This window comes from Schistocerca gregaria, chromosome 4, assembly GCF_023897955.1.
Source record: "Schistocerca gregaria isolate iqSchGreg1 chromosome 4, iqSchGreg1.2, whole genome shotgun sequence".
In the NCBI taxonomy this organism is placed as follows: Eukaryota; Metazoa; Arthropoda; class Insecta; order Orthoptera; family Acrididae; genus Schistocerca; species Schistocerca gregaria.
The window spans coordinates 730,491,769-730,514,044 of NC_064923.1; the positions used below are offsets into that span (position 1 = coordinate 730,491,769).

General features: G+C 46.6%; 1 protein-coding gene across 12 annotated transcripts in view; it reads right to left on the reverse strand.

Moving 5' to 3' along the window:
- Positions 1-1,689: 1,689 nt before the first annotated feature.
- Positions 1,690-22,276, reverse strand: part of LOC126267304 (uncharacterized) — a 124,413-nt gene continuing 103,826 nt past the window's right edge. For 10 of the 12 annotated variants that reach the window (XM_049972381.1, XM_049972386.1, XM_049972384.1 and 7 more), the window contains one exon: positions 16,823-17,856. In XM_049972381.1, coding sequence (XP_049828338.1) covers positions 17,026-17,856 — 831 coding nt within the window. In that variant the 3' untranslated portion in view covers positions 16,823-17,025. Of the gene's footprint in view, positions 1,720-16,822; positions 17,857-22,276 lie in introns of those variants that run through there. The other 2 variants (XR_007548986.1, XR_007548987.1) reach the window with 1 other exon arrangement.

Genomic DNA, 22,276 nt, shown 5'->3' on the forward strand with positions numbered 1-22,276 from the left:
GCTCGCTGCGGCGGTGGAAACGTCTTTGTCCGCTTCGTTGTATGCTGATGACTGCTGCCTCTACTATAGCTCCATTGGCATTGCTGCTGCTGAGCATCAGCTGCAAGGTGCTATCTGCAAGGCGCAGTCTTGGGCTGCAGCGCATGGCTTCCAGTTTTTGGCTGCCAAGACCAGCGTTATGCATTTCTGCCAGCAACACACTGTTCACCTGGAGCCGCGGCTGTATCTTGACGAACTTCTTTAAGTGGTGGAGTCACATAGGTTTTTAGGTATGGTTTTTGATGCCCGGTTGACTTGGATGCTTCATATTCGGCAACTTAAACAGATGTGTTGGCGACATCTAAATGCTTTGTGATGCTTGAGCCACACCAGCTGAGGCGTCAACTTATATACCCTCTTATGGCTATACCAGGTGTTAATCGAGCCCTGTCTGGATTATGGGAGCCTGGCTTATGGTTCAGCATCCCCTTCTGCATTGCGGGTGCTGGACCCAATCCTTCACAATGTGATACGCCTTGCCACTGGTGCTTTCCGGACCAGCCCTATGCAGATTTCTTGTGAGTCCCTCCACTGCAGTTATGGCACCAACGTGTACTGGCCGCTTATGCTGCCCATGTTTTTAGCTTGCCTGGACATCCAAATTATCATCTTCTGTTCCCACAGTCGGTCGTCCATCTCCCAGAACATTGGCCCTGGTTGGGTTGTCCGATGGCGGTCCAAGTCAGAGAGCTTTTCTCTGGGCTTGGGGTTTTCCCTCTTCCACCTCCTTTCCGGGCCCCCCTGCGTACACCCCCGTGGTGCGTGCCCCGTTCTTGCATTCAACTCGGATTTGCCCAGGCCCCGAAGGACTCAGTCATTCCGGAAGCCTTCCGCCATCGCTTTCTATCAATCCTTGGCATGTATCGGGACTCTGGCATCGTTTAAACTGACGGTTCAATGGTTGCTGGTCATGTTGGTTATGCTCTGGGGCTAGGGGACCACTATGAACAACATTCCTTGCCGGCTGGCTGCAGCATTTTCACTGCTGAGCTAGTCGCCATCTTTCGTGCCCTAGAGTATATACGCTCCTGCTCAGGTGAGTCCTTCGTTATCTGTAGCGACTCCCTGAGCAGTTTACGAGGTATTGACCAGTGCTTCCCTCGCTCTCATCTGGTGATGGCTGTCCAGGAGTCCCTCCATGCTGTTGCCCATTGCGACTGCTCTGTGGTCTTTGTGTGGACCCCTGGTCATGTGGGCATCCCGGGAAATGAACATGTTGACCGGCTGGCCAAACAGGCCACCAGTGAACCGAATTTGGACATTGGCCTCCCGGAGGCTGATTTGCGAGCTGTCTTATGTCTAAGTTTCCGAACTTTGGGACACTGAATGGTGCGCCCTGCCATCACCAAACAAGGAGGATACCAGTGTGTGGCGCTCCTCCTTGCAGGTCTCTCGCAAGGAGTCTGTTGTCCTCTGCCGGCTGCGCATCGGGCATACACAGTTATTGCGATGTGAGGACTCACCTTTATGTCGCTGTGGATCCGTTTTGACGGTGGTCCACATTTTGTCAGAGTGTCCACTTTTAGCTGTGCTCAGGCAGTTGTTCGCACTGCCTGACATGCTCCCCGCCCTTTTTACAAATGGCACTGCCATGGCAGGCTTAGTTTTGCGTTTTATTCGGGCAGGGGGTTTTATCCCTTAATCTGAGTGTTTGTTATTTTTTTCTTTTTTATATTGAGTCTGGCCTTTGGCCTACGATTTTAGATTGAGTTTTTAATGTATTTCTCGGTGGTTTGCTTTTCCTTTTTTTTCTCTGTGCTTGGCCAACGACCATCACACTCTGTGTGATTTTAATTTATGTTGTCTGGTCTTTGTCTAAGTTTCTCTTGTCCTGTGTCGTCTGTCATCTTTTCCTTGTTCGCTTTTATTCTGTGTGAGTAGTTTTAAGTTTTGGAAAAAGGGACCTATGACCCTTTAATCCCCCAAACCAACAAATCAAAACCATCATATCTCACAAAAAATTTTTCGCATTCATATAAAACAAAAACTGTTTCACGCCGGAAAGACCATGCCTTTCAAATATGCTAAAATCTAAAAATCGAATTTTTGGAGTCCACTTGCCTTCTGTCTGCCCTTAAATCAATGATCTTCCCGTGTCTGCCCCGAAACACATCCTGGTAACCATACAATAATTCAGACAACTCACTTTTATATTCAGCTCTGTCAATACTTGGGTATCATTCACATTATCTTTAGTGCTGTTAACTGCATCTAATTCAATAATCCTGTTATCTAAATATACACTGGCCATCAGTCTTTCACTGACAGGTGAACTTTTAACTGAATGTGCTTCCATTTTTCACTACTATTCTGCTCAATATATCTGTCATCGTAACATCAGCTAACAGCATACTTGGCCAGAAAGTCTGTGCCTAACAAAATATTGGTACACAGATTTGACACCACAAAAAACCTGTGCACATAAGTGGCTCTACCCACATCTACCTCGAAGATTGCTTCACTTTTAAGGGACTCTGAAACACAACTCTAGTGTCTACAAGATAGTCTACAGATGCATTCTTCAAAACTTTTTCTGTGTACTGCTTCCTCAGCTCAGTGCCTGCCAATAAATTGCTTTCAATCTCCATAAAGCTGTCAATCCACATAATATTAAATACAATATTATGAGAAGAAACGTTGCTACTCACCATATAGTGGAGATGCTGAGTCGCAGATAGGTACAACAAAAACAATTTCACACTTAAAGCTTTTGGCCAATGGCTTTCGTCAACACTAGACACACACACACACACACACACACACACACACACACACACACACACACACACGATCAAATGCAACTGGCACACACAACTGCAGTCTCAGGCAGGCGAAACCACACTGTGAGCAGCAGCGCCAGTGAATGATGGGCTGGTGACTGGGTGGGGGTAAGGAGGAGGCTGGGGTGGGTATGGGGACGGCTAGTGTGGTGAGGATGGCATACATTAAAGTGCTGCAGGTTAGGCAGAGGGCAGGGGAGAGGTGGGGAGGGGAAGTTGCAGAAACAGAGAGAAATAAATTAAAAAATAAATAAATAAAAATAAAAAGACTGGTTGTTTTGGTGGAATGATGGCTGAGTAGTGCTGGAATAGGAGCAGGGAAGGGTCTGGAAGGGTGAGGATAGTGACTACTGAAGGTTGAGGCCAGGAGGGGTACTGGAACATAGGATGCATTGCAGGAAAAGTTCCCATTTGCACAGTTCAGAAAAACTGGTTGGTGGGAAGGATCCATATGGCAACAGGCAGTGAAGCAGTCATTGAAATGAAGGATATCATGTTTGGCAGTGTGGTCAGCAACAGGGTACTCCACTTGCTTCTTGGCCACCGTTTGTCAGTGGCCATTCATGTGGACAGACAGCTTGTTGGTTGTCAAGCCTACATAGAATGTAGCACAGTGGTTGCAGCTTAGCTTGTAGACCACATGACTGGCTTCACAGTTACCCCTGCCTTTGATGGGATAGGTATGTTACTGTCCAGACTGGAGTAGGTGGTGGTGGGAGGATGTAGGGGACAGGTCTTGAATCTAGGTGTATTACGGGGGTATGAGCCATGAGGTAAGGGATTGGGAGCAGGGGATTTTGCCACAGTGACCCCATTCCAGTATCTAGCATGATCTCCAGTCACTACTCAAATCCTTAGGCCCATCCCAGAACCTCTTCCTGGAGTCCATCTCTCTACTCACCCGTACCACTCCCTACACTCCTACCTTCTACATGCTTCCTAAAATCCATAAACCTAACCACCCAGAGGGCCTCATTGTGGCTGATTACTGTGCTCCCACTGAGAGAATCTCTGCTCTCATAGACCAACACCTTCGGCCTATTACCTGGAACCTAACCTCATATATAAAATATACCAACCATTCCCTCCACCGACTGTCCACAGTTCCTGCCCCTTTACCATATGGTGCCCTGCTTTTCACTATTGATGCCACCTCCCTGTACACTAACATTCCTAATGCCCATGGCTTTATAGCTATTGAACACTACCTACCCAACGCCTGACAGATTCCAAACCAACAACGTCCTTCCTAGTCCCCATGACCAACTATATCCTCACCGATAATTACTTCTCCTTTGAAGGTGAGGAAGGCGCAAGGGTGGGAAGGTAATAACCACGTCTCTCGCTTCCTATCACAATACTTTATTCATAATCAACTGTACAGCACGGGGTAGAGATGGGAACTGATTCCCGGAAGTCAACCTACAAAGAACATCAATCGAAGATACTATACACGTATCATGTTTTGGCGTATCGATCCGTGTGTCGACGCCACATAGCCCCCCCCCCCCCCTTCAGTATGGAGTACATACCCGACGGGGCGGGTGGGGGGGGTTGATAGTCTAAGTTGGTTACAATGAGTTCCTCCGCATCTAACGGCACGGGCCGTGTGGGAGGAGAGCGTGGAGCAAATCCTGGGATGTTGATTTCGAAGTCATGAAGCGACGTCGGCGGTCGAAGTCGTCGGCCGGTGCGGGAGCGCTGGTGTGGAAGGGCGTCGTCGGCAGGGAACCTGATGATCACCTTTCCACTCGGCCTAACGTAAGCACGTAGTTTACCACACGTAGCACTTCGAGGGATTTTGAAACGCTTCACTACACGTTGCGACACACCACCTAACGGGTCACACGAATCGTCACACGCAAGCAGCACCGACACAGTATCACCACTAACGACAACAGACAATCCACAAATGTCATCAGGATGAACGTGGGTAGAGAGCTCGTAAGTGGCGCCTGCTAATGGTTAGGTATGCTGAGCCGGTGGGGTGGGGAAACCGTGGCACAGCGAAGGCGGAGTGCTGTGAGTAGAGAGGGGTGTGTCTGTGTGGTGGGCGTGGGATGGTAGGGTCTGGGTGGGCACGGCGGGAGCCTGCGTGCTACACTGGTTAGAAGAGCGGCGCGGTGTGCTGTCGCATGAAGACGGGACTGTTATATTAGAGTCCTGGGAGCCGGGGACTGGGCTATGGGAGCCGGGGGGTGAGAAACCCCGGAAAGAGTGTGGGCTCATTGATGGGGCTTGTGCAGGCGTTAGTGTACTTGGATCATGAGTGGAGGAAGAGGGCCGAGGACGGCCGGAGGGTGTGGTCTCTTCACCGGTAGGCGAGATAGGAGAAAATTCAACGCGAGCTTGTTTAACCCTGTTGAGGGAGACGGTAGTTACTGTTACTGTGCCCTTAATTACAATGTCCATCATGTTACTCGTTCGTTTGACGACTCTGAACGGACCTGTGTAAGGGGGCTGTAACGGGGCTCTTACAGTGTCGTCCCGAAGGAACACAAAGTCGCACGTCTCGAGCGCCTTGGGGACATATACGTGCGGAGGAGTGTGGCTGGAAGGGGATGGGGGTTGAAGCTTGTTACAGTGTAACCTCACCCGTTCTACTAGGGACGGCAGTTCAGAGGGTTTGGCGACTGGAGTAGGAGCAACAAGTTCGCCTGGCAGTGTAAGGGACTGACCGTAGACAAACTCCGCGACTGTGCCTTTAAGGTCTTCTTTGAAGGTGGTCCGCAAACTGAGTAAGACGAATGGCAGGGCTTCCGTCCAAAGGGGGCCATGGCAACGTAGGGCCGTCTTAAGTGTCCTATGCCACCGTTCCACAAGGCCATTGCTTTGAGGGTGGTACGCTGTGGAGTGAATCTTCTTGATACCGCACAGTCTACATAGTTCTGAAAACAAGGCCGACTCAAACTGACGGGTTTGGTCGGTTGTCAAGTAAACAGGGCAGCCAAAACGTGAAAGCCAAGTGTCTATAAAAGTTCGTGCCACTGATTCAGATGTAATATTAGTTAGCGGGGCAGCTTCCACCCAACGGGTGGTTCTGTCTATGACAGATAGCACGTATCTGTAACCCTCAGAGGGGGTGAGGGGGCCCACCAAGTCGATGTGAACGTGCTGGAAACGACTGGGAGGAGCAGTGAAGCTGCCTAGTGGGGGCGATGTGTGCCGCGAAACCTTATTCCTTTGGCACGGAATGCAGACACGGGCCCATGCTTGGCAGTCCCGCCGCATGTCGTGCCAGACAAAGCGCTCTGCAACGAGCCTGGTAGAGGCCCTCACTCCCGGGTGAGCTAGGTTGTGTAATTTGTCGAACACTTGCCTCTGCAGAGGTTTGGGTATGAAGGGGCACAGTATACCAGTTGTCTCGTCGCACCAAACCTCGCCTATGACACCTGGGAAGGTGGACCGTACCGGTTTGAGTGATGAGCTGCTATCAGAAATGAGGTCCATGGTATCCGTATCGGCAGTCTGCAGCTGAGGCAAGTTAGATAGGTCTATCAGGGTTGTGACAGCACCAACACGGGACAAAAAATCTGCGACCACATTAACTGCACCCTTGATGTATCGTATGTCGGAGGTAAATTGCAATATATAGTCTAAATGACGGAAGCGTCTAGGCGGAGGGTCGGCCGGAGGGTTCTTTACAGCAGCGACCAAAGGTTTATGGTCTGTTAATATGTAGAAGTCCCTGCCCTCGACCTCGGCTCGAAATTTTTTAACGGCCTCGTAGATGGCTTAGAGCTCCCTGTCAAAGGCTGAGTACTTTTTTTTGAGCGCCGTTGAGCTTCTTAGAAAAGAACTGCAAAGGGGAGGTAGTATCTCCGACGGTTTGGCTGAGGACTGCGCCAACTGCGGTATCACTGGCATCTGCAGTTATGAACAATGTAGCGTCCGGATGTGGGTGGGCAACAGTCACTGCATTGGCTAGTAGGTGCTTCAGCTTGTCAAAAGCTTGTTCCATGGCGGGGGTCCAGGGAACTGGGCGGATACCAGTTGTATTTTTGCCAGCAAGGGCGTCTGTTAGGGGAGCCTGAACCTCAGCTGCAGCTGGCAAATGCTTCCTATAATAGTTGACTGTTCCAACGAACCTGCGTAGTTCTTTGAATGTGTGAGGGCGTGGCAAGTCCAAAACAGGTTTGATTTTATCCTCGGGAGGAGTGAGGCCCTTAGCTGACACTATGTAGCCTAAGAATCTTACCGAAGTCTGGTGCAACTGGAGCTTCTTATTATTTAGTTCAACACCAGCAGCGGTAAGGGTGTCTTTAACAATCTGCAAGTGTTCCTTGTTCTTTTGCAAGGTGGGACTGAAGATTAGAATATCGTCCAGGTACACAAAACAAAAATCCAAATGAAACAACACCTCGTTTATGAATCTCTGCCAAGTTTGTGCGGCGTTGCGGAGGCCAAAGGGCATGAATCGGTACTGGAAAAGGCCGAAAGGTGTTGTAACAGCTTTTTTCTCGATATCCTCGGGAGCCATCGGAATTTGGTGATACGCCCTCTTACAGTCCACTACTGAGAAATACTTGGCGCCTGCCAGAGCATGGTTAAAATCCGAGACGTTAGGAACTGGGTACTTGTCTCTGATAGTCCATGAGTTCAACTTAGTATAGTCGCCGACCATACGCCAGGTGCCGTCGCTTTTTGTGACGAAGTGGATAGGCGACGCCCAGCATCCGGCAGATGGTTCAATCACACCAGCCGCTAAGAGCTCGTTTATTTGTTCGCGAGCCACTTTCATTAATTCTGGCTTGATACGGCGTGGGCGGCAAGAGATAGGCGGTCCGTCTAGCAAGCGAAGTTTGTGGGCGGTTCCGTTGGTAACCACGGCAACGCACGACGCTGTGCGAGAGGCGTCTGCCTGTGGCGTAGTGCGCGCGGCGGCCGCTAGGCTGGGTTGTGGCGCGGACGGCGAAAGTTTGTATGAGTGCCAACTGTTGGTTAGCTGGGAGTTGCCAACAAGTGAGCTACGCGAAACAAGGTTGGTACACTGTGTACTAGTAACCGAGGGTGCCGCTGTCGAGCTTGGTGGCGCTAGCGGGCGCGAATGAACAGCTGGTGGCAGTCTGTCAAAAACGTTAACCTGCGCCGTGGAAGTTAGCTGCCTGAACGAGGAAGGAGATGAATCAGCACTCGGATTTACACGGTTCGGGCTGGCGGGAGCGCGGAAACTGCACAGTTTATGTGGTATACTGTCACAAATGCACTCGGGTGCGAGAACACTGTAGTTGCACTGACTAACCTTGTGTGCCGCCGATGCGTCGTCTGCTGCAAGCCGCTGCCGTGCTGAAGATAACTCGTTACTTAAGTCGTTGAGGCGAAAACCTAACTCCAGTTGTTCCAGACGCAGGCGTGTAGACTCAACACGCTCCGTGAGCCACTTATTGGTCCATGACAGGAGCTCGGGGGAGGGGTTGTTACACTTCCTAGCCAGGCGGACCTGTTTTGTGATAGTATTCGCACACGGCAAGGCACACGGGATGTGTTTCTGCTTAGGATAGTAGAACACTGTGTTTTTGACGAGGTCAGGCCACAGTTTGTGGTGTCGTAGGAAGTCTATTCCCACAATGGGCTCGCTGATGTTAGCCACCAGGAAGGACCACTGCAGGTTGCACTCAGGCGAGAGGGACACTGTATACGAAGTAGAACCCGAGCACGACAAATTAGATGAGTTCACCGCACGTAGGACAGTTTTTTGTGGTCGGATCTTGTCAGTAGCGAGACGGGGTGGAAGTAGGGAAACATCTGCGCCCGTGTCGATGAGAAAGTTTGTGCCCGAGTTCCGGTCGCGGACATAGACGCGCCCTTTCGAAGCATTAGCGTTGGACACAGAATGGAGCGTGGGACGGCACCCGTTGCTTACCTCGCAGGAGGTGGCGCCGCTGCCTACCTGCGATTGAAGTTTGGGTATGAGCACGGCGGTTTACAATTGCGTGCTTGTTCCCCGAATCTTGCGTGGAAGAAACAGTATTTATGGGGGGACGCCTGCTCCTGCGAGTGGTCAGGCGGCGGCGGCCCAGAATCTTCTGCTGGGTCAGATGCACTGTTGTTTCGCGGACTTGAAGTTGCCGGTAGTGCTGCGAGCTTGACTGACTTAGGTTTCGTAGGGCGTCTACGTTGGGATCCGGGCTGTGGTTGGAAACTGGCGTAGCTGCCAGACTGTTGGGCATGGCATTCACGTTGTAGAGCGGAGTAAGCTCGGTCGGCAGCGCGCAAGCGTTCGCTGTTAGGTCTATCTTCGTAGGCGGAGATAGCGGTTTGAACAGACAGAGGCAGCTTTTCCGTCCAAATCTCAGTGAGTGTGTCGTCTGGCATGTCGCGTTCACCGACGAGAAGTCGAAGACATCGCCACAGCTGAGACGGAGACCTGTCGCCGAGGCGTTCTTCATAGACGAGTTGCCAAACGTTGTCTCTTCTTGTCTTCGAGACACGGTTTGCTCCACCAGGTAGAACCAGAACTCCGGGTAAGCAGGTTTAAAAGCTGGAAGTTTCGGTAGGTTAGACAAACCGGAGGTTGAAGCGTGCTGACGGCCGCTCGCACACGCAGGAGTAGGCAAGTCAAAGTTAACTTGGCGTCGTGGAGGCAGTAGAGAGGAAGCTGATGTGCCGGCTGTGTTGGCAGTTCCTGTAGGAGAAGCGAAGTCCGTTAGCACGAACCCTGGCGCGGAGCGATGCGGGACCGATTGCTGTGGCGGAAGGCCAAAGTTGTTCGACAGGTTGTGATGCCATTGATCTTCAACGTCTGCAGCGAAATTGTCCATCGCGGAGTCACTGATGAGGTTGCTGGGGCCTGACACACTCAAATTAATGCACTGATGAACACTCGGAGTAACGGACTGGCGAGTGTCATTCACGTAGCGTGCAGCAGGTGCGGAGTGATACACACGTGGAGCTTGCACATTCGAACAGGCGTCCTGCTGTGGCAAATTATGAAAACTATGCTCCCCTATATTTACAGCACTTGCATTAACGTTCGGCACCCGTGTATAAAGGCTTCTAGCACTGCTATGCGGCGAAAACTGGATTACTTCGGGGCTGACAAAGCCGGAGTCGGAAACCGCTGGCGGCATGTTCAAAACAACTGCACCTGACGAGGTCCCTGGGTTCTCGAGGCTGTAGGACTGTGGATATTCACGTCGGACGCCGAACACAGCTTGCGTGCTCGAACCTACTTGCTGTTGCTGGTGAAAACCGGGCGGCGGCGGCGTGTTGTAAAGGGCCATTGTGTAATGAACAGAGGTCCACGTGGAACACGGAAGCCGGCGCGGCAGTCACTTTTAACTCGAAATTCGAAAGTCGGGGTCACCACTGAGGAAGGCGCAAGGGTGGGAAGGTAATAACCACGTCTCTCGCTTCCTATCACAATACTTTATTCATAATCAACTGTACAGCACGGGGTACAGATGGGAACTGATTCCCGGAAGTCAACCTACAAAGAACATCAATCGAAGATACTATACACGTATCATGTTTTGGCGTATCGATCCATGTGTCGACGCCACAAAGGCATTACCTACAAACAAATAGGGGTACAGCTATGGGCACAGTCGCCACTCCCATCATGCACTGGTGCTGCTGCTTGCAGTGTGGTTTCAGTTGCCTGGGACTGCAGTCGAGTGTGTGTGTGTGTGTGTTTGTGAGTTGGGTTTGCATGTGTGTGAGTGTGTGTGTGTCAAGTGTTGACAAAGGCCATTGGCTGAAAGCCGTAAGTATGAAAGTGTTTTTGTTGTGCCTATCTGTGACTCAACATCTCTGCTGTATGGTGAGTAGTAACTTTCCTTCTAATAACATTGTTACATTCCATCCTGGATTTTCCATTGGGTGATATTAATTACAATATCGCTCAGAGATTCAACATCAATATCACCATTAAATATGTCATTGAAACCAGCATGAAATTCCAGCTGAATTTCAGTTAATCTGCACAATTTGCTCGTTACTTTTAAGTTCATGGATGCCCATCTTTGTGGTTGCACATTCTGCAGCTGCATCCATTTTCTACACCCCAATACTTATACAGCAGTAGCTTCTCAAATGCAGCAAAATCAGTTAATGCTGCATTTTCTCCTGCCCATGTCTGCGCACTGCCGCCAAGCTGCCCCTTCATGAAGTTCACTTTTACCTCATTGGAGATGCCAGTCACAAAACATTAAGCCACGAAATCCACCATGTGGTATTTTTGCTCCTCACTAAAGAATTTTATTTTGGACTTGCCATGAAATGCACACCGGTAGTCGCTCCCTGACTCATAATGGCATTATTTAACGTGGCCTGAATAGACTCTATTTCTCCCTTTTTTACTTCTGCCTCTTTAAGGACAGCAGCAAGCAGAATACTTGTCTAAGGATTTACAGAGTCCAGATCTGCCTTTGCCTCCATCTGGCACTGAACTGCATGGCCAATGCTGTCTAACATCAATTTCAGCACAGTCTCTGTCAATTTCATTTTTTTATTGCACTCTGTCCACACCAAATCTATCATCTATCTCAAATAATTCTTGACAGCAATAATTTGATATGCCAGCTTTTCTCTATATAACTTTTAATTTGTGAGCTAATTCCTTAAATGTTCTAGGGTTCCTCATTTTGAGCTTTTAAACCTTTTTGCCCATTTAAATGTTCTAGAATTCTCATTTTGATCTTTCAAATCTTTTCTAAGTTCTGCATTTTGATTGTTTAATTCACAATTCCCTTAACTTAATTTTTAATCTCAGCAATATTCTCAGTTTCTGCATAATAACCTGCAACAGCACATGTGAATCTCCTGATGTCAATGCCTATCTCCTTCTCAAAAATTTTAATCTCCTCTCTCTCAGGTACAGTAGCTCCCTTTATTGCTGTCTGGTCAATCTGAGCCACATTCACTGGGTGATTGCTTGATAGTCTCAGTCATGGCTGGAAGAGTATTCCAGACACCACCTCCATAAGCTATTCAGCCTACTGACATCCTGCTGCCACCTTGGGGCTTCATTATCCAGCCCACAGTGTCCTCCCTCATCAACCCCTCACAGCAACCAGACCCTGCCTACCTGACCTTTTAAACTTGTCACATCTCTAAAAACTCCCTACCAAAACTTCATCAAATCCAGAGCTGAAACAATTCCAAAACATTCCAGTCAAACATTCCACCAAAATCGCCAACCCCACAGAAGTTTCAGTCCAATCCAAAGACCTCATCTCCAGCCCTACAACAAACTTTAACCATGTTGGACTTTTCAAACACCTACTCTCCTTCTTCTGGTCCCTACAATGGGAACACTTCTTTGTGACCAATCTCTGCAACTAAAGTCAACCAAATCCCAACAGTGAACCCTGCCTCTCCCAGTTCATACCACCACCCAACGATGATTCTCCCCACCTCCCACATAATAACCCTGTTGTTACCTTCATGGAATTCCTCGCCTGAAACTTGGCCTGTCCATACTCCCCCAATCAATCTTTCAGGAGAAGAAAAGGCAGCCATACACAGCCTAAAAACAGATCCTCACCTAGTTATACTACCTGCAGGCAGATGGTTTACCACTGAATTACAGTGGCCTCTTGGCAGACGACTTTTTGCCAACTGTGTGACCGCTTGCAATGGTACTGGGAAAAAATGTGATGCTGGGTTGTAAATTAAATACAGCAGGTCTTATTGTCTTCACTGGGGATGATCAATTCAGCTTCTCTTTCCTGTTCACCTTAGTAGTTGAAATAGTGGAGTGAAATTGCTGCTGATGCTATTAACCAGTAAGACAATATTTCAGCAAACGGTTAAAGTGTCTTGAGCCCCCACTGTAGCGCCATGTAAGCTCACTTTTAATAAATTAAAATCTGGTGGAAAACATTAACTATATTCACTGCTAACCATCAAAGGAGAATAAACTGCAGACTAACACACACTTAATTAGAGGCAAACTGACATACAACTATAAATTCTAAGTGCTGTTTTGTAATAAATATCATCAGTGTCCCTCACAGGTAAAACTGAGACAAAGTCCAACTTTAATGTTAAGAAACAAAAGTGCAAAACCCACATCTCACAAGAATCACAGATCGAGATGGTCACCTGGCAAGAAATAATAAGATCACCTGGCAAGAAATAATAAGATACCTGGCTGGACTCGGAGTTTTCTAAGTCCAGCTACCCATAAAATTTTAATCTTCGTAAAACATGTCGGCTGGGATCACCCCCATCTGACATAAATGTTGGTTCAAGTAGCTTGTATAGAACACTCTCCGACCAGGTTCTGCCCCAACCAAGTCATACAAAACTCTGTTGACATTGTGATGTCTGTCGCACTAATACAGTCTTGGACCATCCCCTTTGTGAAATTCCCATACGTGTCACTTAATGAGGTTTACAGTTTCGCCAACCTTACTTATCTCTTTTGATACAGAACACTTATGACGTGAAGATGAAGCCATTAGCTGCACTCTGAAATTCAGCCTAAAATGATATATGATATTCTATTGTATGTATAATAGTTTGCCCAATAATTAAAGTTGAATAACTGCAAATTTCGTGCAGTGCTCAGAAGGGTTCTTTTCTCTGTGCCATTAAATATTATTAGAATTATTAATTTGGTACCATTTCCTTAACAGATTTTTATTTCTGTTTTCATTGCACTACTCAGAATTTACATATCTACAATAGTGCATTACTTACTGATGAAACTAGACAAAATTATAAACAAAGAAAAGAAAAATACAATAACAATTATAAATCTCAATAACTAAATATTATAAACTGTGTGCTACATACTCTTCCAATGCATACTGCCTTATGCTATAAATGATGTGTATGTACCAATCAATGTGCCTCGCTGGAACTATCATTTGATTGCCTAATCTTCATTATACATTATATAGTAAAGGAATTATTATACTTTTGCTGATTCACAGTGAAAGGAAAATATCATGATGCTCTATCTTTTCATATACAAAGATTACAAATAACATTTGCATACTGGCAGGATTGTGGTGCTCCCTTCTTTTGTATTATATATTGTCCCTTGTTGCATGGTTAACCATTTGCTTTGTATGAGCACAAATGTGAACAATAGTTAACTGCCATTGTGCATTCAGTGACAGAGCTCTCATTGAGTTTGTACTATTTCAGTCTTACACTGAGACACATGGCCTACTGATGGACAGAGATTGACACACAAATGGTGCCAATATGTTAGCACATTGACCTTGATCCAGCTCAGTATCCAACACAAACACAAGCCCTGCCCACACAGTGGATAGCCTCTGTGTCATGCTGCTGTCACGTCACACTCTCCACATATAAACTGTGCAAGAGTGATCCAATCGCAGAAATCTGTTATAACCTACAGTCCCTGCTTAAAGCCTTAGACCCTTCCAAGAACCTCTCCCATGAACTCATTTCTCTTCTCATCCCCGTGAAACTGTGCACACCTACGTTCTATGTGATCCCCAAAATCCACAAACCCATGAATCCTGGACACCCCATTGTTGTTGGTTATTGTGCTCCCACTGAAACAATTTTGACCATCATTGACCAACATCTTCTACCAGTTACCCAAAATATAGCTTCCTACATCAAAGATACCAACCACTTCCTACTCCAACTTTCCACCTCCCCCATACCTTTACCTCATCCATCACTACTTGTCACTAGACACCAACATCCCTCCCTCCCATGGTCTTATTGCTACTACCCCTCTACAATCCCATCCTAACATCCTCCACACTTCAAACAGACTACCTCATAGCTTTATCCTAACACACAATTAATTCTGCTTTGAAGGGAAAGTGTACAAAGTAATCTGTTACACAGCCATGAGCACCCACATGGGACCCTCATAGATAAACCAGTTAATGGAATATCTGGAGTAAACCTTCCCAGTTTCCCAAAACCCTCAATCTGGTTCAGGTTCATCGATGATATCTTCATGATCTGGACTCAAACCAAGACATTCTATCCTTCACAATGTCAACCCATTCCCTACCAACCACTACACCTGGTCCTCCTCAACCTTCTTGGACACCGGTCTCTTCTCTGACAGCTTCATCCATATATCTGTCCACATTAAACCCACCAACTAGAAGCAGTACCTGCTTTTCAACAGCTGCCATTCCTTCCACACCAAACAATTCCTCTCAAATAGCCTGACCACCCAGGAATGGCGTATTTCCATTGACAAGAACTCCCTTGTCCATTACGCTGAAGGCCTCACAAACTTCTTCAGAGACAGGCAGTATGCCCTGACCTAGCCCACAAACAGGTTTCCTATGACATATCCCCACACACTTCCAATCCACGAACCAGTTACAAAGGTGTGCCCCCTTCATCACACAACTCTATCCCAGATGGAACAACTGAATCACATCCTTCGTTGGATGTGGAAATGAGGGACATCCTACTCAAACTCTTTCTCACCTCTCTTAAAGTGGCGTTTTATGCCCACCCAGCCTCCACAAACATATTGGTCCTAATACCAATGGCTGTGGAACAAACAGGTGCAATACCTGTCCAATCCACCCACCCAGCACTTCCTATACCAGTTCTGTCACAGGCTTATCCTACCCCATCAGAGGCTGGGCCTGTTACAATATTGTTGATAGCTTTTTATATTGATGTGACTACGAACCAGCTGTCCACCAGGATGAATGGCCACCACCAAACTGCAGCCAAGAGCAAAGTAGACAACCCTGTGGCACAACATGGTGCTGAACATAATGTGCTCTATTTTAAATGCTGCTTCACAACCCAGGCCATCTGGATCCTCCCCTTCACCACCAGCTTTTCTGAATGCACAGCTTGAAATTAACCTTATGAAACATTCTTTGCTTTCAAAATTATCCGGGCCTTAGCCTGTGGTAACCTACTGTTCACACACCCTCCCTCTACTCTCTCTGTCCTATAACAGCATCCCATCTCACATCTTTGTCACTCTCATTCTACTTGCTCTCTTCCAATGCACCCACCAGTGTTTTCCCCTCTTGTTCCTCTCCTTTTCTGCTCCTTGTGTGCCCCTTCCACTTCCCACACCCTCCCAACAGTGCATCTGAGGAGCCTTGTCCTGCTGCCTTCTAGTCCCTGCACAGTCCACCGAACAACACTGTTCTCTTCGCCACTCATACTCTGTTATTCCTCCACTTGTCTGCCCCTCTCCAAATTGCTGCTTTTGTTTAATGCAACAGTTGCAGTCATCCTAGAGTGGCTGGAGATAGGGGCCATGTGTGCTTGCATGAATGAATGTGCGTGTGTGTCTTACTTTCTGTTCTGAAGAAGGCTTTGGCCAAAAGCTTAGTGAGTAACAATCTTCAGCCTTTCGTTGTACCTGTACTCAATGTGTCATCTTTATGGTGAGTAGCATTCTATCTATTTCATAATTGTTGATATTCAGCCTGGACTTTCCATTGTTTGTTGTAATACTTAGCTTGTTTGTTATTGGAACTTCCACTAGTATCACTATTTGAGAATTATTTACTGTATACACATATACGCTAAACTTCCATGGCTGCAGATGCACTGAAATTAAACTTATAATTAACTGCGAGTACAGCAGTTTTTTAGTTATTAAAACAAAAAAACTTAAGACACTTTCAAGTTTTAGCAATGCTTACTGCCTCAATGTCGTCATTCAAGTGTTTCATTGGAATGTGTATATAAAATCATTTAAGTTTTTATGATTGGTGATTCTGGATTTTTAATTATTAATTATGCATATTAATTACATTATGACCCTTTTTTGTCTGTTAGGTATCTAACTGAATGCACACTAGCATTCTGGGAAGTCGTTTACTTCTCTGACCTGCACATGGCTCTGTTTATTTCAGTGAAAGTGTTCACAGCAAAGATATTGTGAGAATAACAACTATGGCCAGTGGATCCTACAATGAAAAAATATGCCAGAGCAGTTCATAAATATACAATTCCTTATGTGATAAGCTGTTATTAAGACATATTTGACATTTTTAATTCATTTGTATGTGTCCAGACTTTTCATAGTGTGAACAGAACTAGATGTAAATGCCTTAAGACATATGAAGTACATTCAACTTCCTTTATTGTAAATTATAAGATTTATGAGAAAAATAAAAATAGTACAATTGAATATTTGAATATTCAGTAAAAATAAAATTTTGTCTAAAATGTATAAAAAGTATTCAACAGTCTTGCATTTTCTAATATTTCAATATTTTACTCTTTGAAACAATCTATTTCCATATCTTTCTCTAATACTGATAGACAGCTAATCCTCAGCATGTATTGGAGCAGTTTCAGTGGATGCAGTTGTATGAAGAGAAGCAAATGATACAGTCTTAAATGAACTGCTTGCAACTTTCTTAATTTCAGTAATATCAAATACACCATCCTTCTCATGAGCAGACTCTTTATAACTCCCAACTGAATGAACTGATCGTACAGCAACAGCACCTGCAGGGGATTTGATAGAATGTATCCCTTTTTCCTCTGCTGTAATATGTTCTTCTTCCTGAACAGAGTCTGCCCATCTCAGCAATTGGGTTTTGCTCTTTGAGTCAGTATCCTTTCTAGTAAGATTGCCAATGGTAAAACAAAAGTCTGCTGGACTTCTATGAGGCATGTAAGCGCTATCTATATCATCATCACTAACTTGTAATGTTCGTCTACTGATTATCATTTGAGGTATATTGTCATCTTTATATATTTCTTCTCTTTCATGTGTAATAGCTCTCACTTCATTACTGTCACCTTCAAACGGAAACATGAAAGTGGATGTATGCAATAGTCCAAAGGCAATGATATAATTTTTGAAGAACTCCTCACATTCTTCAAAACTGGGTTTCGGTCTGCACTCCAGCCTTGAGAGATCTGGGTTATGTAAATCAAAGAATGAATTGCGACGTCGAATCAGATAACTTGATTCACTGGATCCATCCTGATATTTGAGCTCAATTATGCCTTGTGGTGAAACTGAAGCAATAACTTTATTTGTGATGGCTGGGAAACCATCTGCCACTAAATCTTGGTCGAGACTTAGTTTCTCACCATAGAAGTATGGAGTTATTTTGTCGTGGGTACCTTCAGAGTATCTCGTTAACTGTATAAAGAAAAAAAATTATATATATAAGAAATTATGGTGTGACTATGAATAACAGACTAATTGACAAACAAAATGATACAGGAAACATTCTCTGTTGTTTTATGCACCTAAGAGATTTCTGGAATAAAAAGATCATAGTTCTCTATCTCTTTCAGTTTCAATACTTCGACTTTAGGATAAATTTTATCACTAAAAGACATAGCACATTGAGCAGTAACTGTGCTGGCACTGAAAAGCTACAGGACTTGCAAAAGGAATCTCCTACAAAGAAAACAAGTCAGAAAAATGATGACATACCAAATAGTGTAAAAAATTCTCTGAATCCTACTACCAAAACATAATACTTTTTAAATCTAACTGTGGCAATATTGCACTGAAATGTTTCCAGTAAGAGCTGATATCAAATCCACTATATAAAGACAAGGAGGTGTTTAACATTGTTACCAAAACTCTTCAAAGCATCTTGTCTTGACTGATGTACTTCAAATTTTTACACACTAATAAACATTTCAACATACACACACACACACACACACACACACACACACACACACACACACACACACACACACACACCCTCTCTCTCTCTCTCTCTCTCTCTCTCTCTCTCACACACACACACACACACACACACATACACACACACACACACACACATACACACACAGCCACTGAAATCAAACATGTTATCCACTGAAATCAAACATGTTATGAACATGCTTTTTTTTTATGGGTGATCTATTTTGCTCATGGCCACAGTTTGGTGGTGGCCATCCATCCTCATGGAATGCTGGCTGGTAATCATATCAATATAACAAGCCATGCAATGATTGAAACAGAGATGGTGTATGACATGGCTGCTTTCACACATGGCCCAGCCTCTGGTGGGGTAAGATAAGCCTATGACAGGTCTGGCATAGGAAGTGCTGGGTGGATGGATAGACCAGATCTTCCACCTGTTTGTCCCATAGTGGCTGGGATTGGGAGTGGCTTAGGGATGGATCAGTATGTTAGAAGGGGTGGGAAGTATCTTGAGTAGGATGTCCCTCATTTCAGGCCATGATGATAGGTAATGAAAGCCATGGGAAGGGATGTGGTTTGGTTGTTCCAGTCCAGAGTGGTATTGGGTGATGAGGGGCCACTTCTTAATGGCTGGTTCTAAGTGGAGGTGGTGGTGGTGGTGGGAGCATTCAGGGTGTGAGAGGAAATGGCAGGGGTATCTGTTTGCAGACTAAGTGTGGGAGTAGTGCCTATCTGTGAAGGCATTGGTGAGACCGTCATCACAGTGGACAAGGGAGTTCTTATCACTGCAGATATTCCATTCCTGGGTGTCAGGCTGTTTTGGAGGAATTGTTTGGTGTGGAAGGGATGGCAGCTGTTGAAATGCAGGTACTATTGGTGATTGGTTGGTTTAAACTGTACAAAGAGGTGGAGGGAGCCATCAGAGAGAGGAGGTTAATGTCCAGGAAAGTGGCATGCTGGGTTGAGGAGGACCAGATGAAGTGGACAGGAGAGAAGTTGTTGAACTTGTAAACAAATGAAGACAGGTGTCTTGACCCTGAGTCTAGATCATGAAAATACACTCCTGGAAATGGAAAAAAAAACACATTGACACCAGTGTGTCAGACCCACCATACTTGCTCCGGACACTGCGAGAGGGCTGTACAAGCAATGATCACACGCACGGCATAGCGGACACACCAGGAACCGCGGTGTTGGCCGTCGAATGGCGCTAGCTGCACAGCATTTGTGCACCGCCGCCGTCAGTGTCAGCCAGTTTGCCATGGCATACGGAGCTCCATCGCAGTCTTTAACACTGGTAGCATGCCGCGACAGCGTGGACGTGAACCGTATGTGCAGTTGACGGACTTTGAGCGAGGGCATATAGTGGGCATGCGGGAGGCCGGGTGGACGTACCGCCGAATTGCTCAACACGTGGGGTGTGAGGTCTCCACAGTACATCGATGTTGTCGCCAGTGGTCGGCGGAAGGTGCACGTGCCCGTCGACCTGGGACCGGACCGCAGCGACGCACGGATGCACACCAAGACCGTAGGATCCTACGCTGTGCCGTAGGGGACCGCACCGCCACTTCCCAGCAAATTAGGGACACTGTTGCTCCTGGGGTATCGGCGAGGACCATTCGCAACCGTCTCCATGAAGCTGGGCTACGGTCCCGCACACCGTTAGGCCGTCTTCCGCTCACGCCCCAACATCGTGCAGCCCGCCTCCAGTGGTGTCGCGACAGGCGTGAATGGAGGAACGAATGGAGACGTGTCTTCTTCAGCGATGAGAGTCGCTTCTGCCTTGGTGCCAATGATGGTCGTATGCGTGTTTGGCGCCGTGCAGGTGAGCGCCACAATCAGGACTGCATACGACCGAGGCACACAGGGCCAACACCCGGCATCATGGTGTGGGGAGCAATCTCCTACCCTGGCCGTACACCTCTGGTGATCGTCGAGGGGACACTGAATAGTGCACGGTACATCCAAACCGTCATCGAACCCATCGTTCTACCATTCCTAGACCGGCAAGGGAACTTGCTGTTCCAACAGGACAATGCACGTCCGCATGTATCCCGTGCCACCCAACGTGCTCTAGAAGGTGTAAGTCAATTACCCTGACCAGCATGGTCTCTGGATCTGTCCCCCATTGAGCATGTTTGGGACTGGATGAAGCGTCGTCTCACGCGGTCTGCACGTCCAGCACGAACGCTGGTCCAACTGAGGCGCCAGGTGGAAATGGCATGGCAAGCCGTTCTACAGGACTACATCCAGCATCTCTACGATCGTCTCCATGGGAGAATAGCAGCCTGCATTGCTGCGAAAGGTGGATATACACTGTACTAGTGCCGACATTGTGCATGCTCTGTTGCCTGTGTCTATGTGCCTGTGGTTCTGTCAGTGTGATCATGTGATGTATCTGACCCCAGGAATGTGTCAATAAAGTTTCCCCTTCCTGGGACAATGAATTCACGGTGTTCTTATTTCAATTTCCAGGAGTGTATCATCAATGATCCTTATGCAGATTAGTGGTTTTGCATTTTGGAAGGCTCCTAGGTCTCCTATAGGTGGCCCATAAACAGGTTGGCTTGGGAGGGTGCCATGCAGGCACCCATGGCTGTACTGAGGATTTGTTTGTGTATCTTCCCTTGAAAGGAGAAGTAGTTGTGAGTTAGGAATTAGTTAGTAAAATGTATGAAGAAATAGGCAGTGGGTTTGGAGTCTGAAGGGTGATGGAGAAGGTAGTGTTCAATAGTGGTAAGACCCCAATGAGCAGAGGGTTGTTGGTGTACAGGGAGGTGGTATCAACAGTTATGAGTAGGATCCAGGAGGTAAAGAGGTGGGAATGGTGGGAGAGTTGGTGAAGGAAGGGGCTTGTGTCTTTGACATGGGAGGCTAAATTATGGGCAGTTGGTTGGAGGTGTTGGTCAATGAGGGCTGAAATTCTCTCAGAGGGGTTACAATAACCAGCCACAGTGGAGCATCCAGGATTGCTGGGTATGTGGATTTTGGGGAGCATGTACAAGATGGATGTGTGGAATGTCATATGTTGGGAAGGGAAATGGATTCACAGGAGAGGTCTGAAAAGGGCCTAAGGTTTTAAGCTGAGACTGGATTTTACATTATAATTCTGGGATGGGATCAGTCTTGCAGAGCTTGTAGGTGGAAAAATCAGGTAATTCAGTTTCATAATAATAATTGTGGAACCTTTGTCCGCAGGTAGAATTTTTGGGTCAGGATTTATTCAAGATAGTGTATGGTTGTTCTGCAGCTGAAAGACAGATATCATGAGGAAGGAACTGAGGGAAAAATACTGAGACTAAAATGGAGACAAGGTTCACAGAAGTTGACCAGTGGGTGGTTAGATGGGAGGGAGGAGGATCACAGTTGGAAGGTGATATAAAATGGAAGATGCAGGTTTCAATGTTGGGATTTGTTGGCTTTGGTTGGAGGGATTCATGGCAAAGAAGTGTTTCCATTGCAACATCCTCCATACTCCAAACCTACTACCTCATTCTTCATACACCTTACTAACTTTATCCTAATTCATAACTACTTCTCCTCTGAAGAAAATGTACACAACCAAATCTGCGGCACAGCTGTGGGCATCTGCATTGCACCCTTCTATGCCAACCTGTTCATGGGCCATCTAGAGTTTATCTTCATAGCCTTCCAAAACACCAAAGCCCTATGCTTCAAGTTCATTGATGATATCTTCATGATGTGGATCATTGATGATATCTTCACTATTTGGACTAAAGGCCAAGACAGCCGATCTTCATTCCTTTACAAGTTCAATATTTTCTCTCCCATCCACTTCACCTGATCATCCTCAAGGCAGCATGCCACCTTCCTGGACGTTGACCTCCTCCTCCTCCTCCTCCTCTATGATGGTTCTATCCATGCCTTTGTCCAG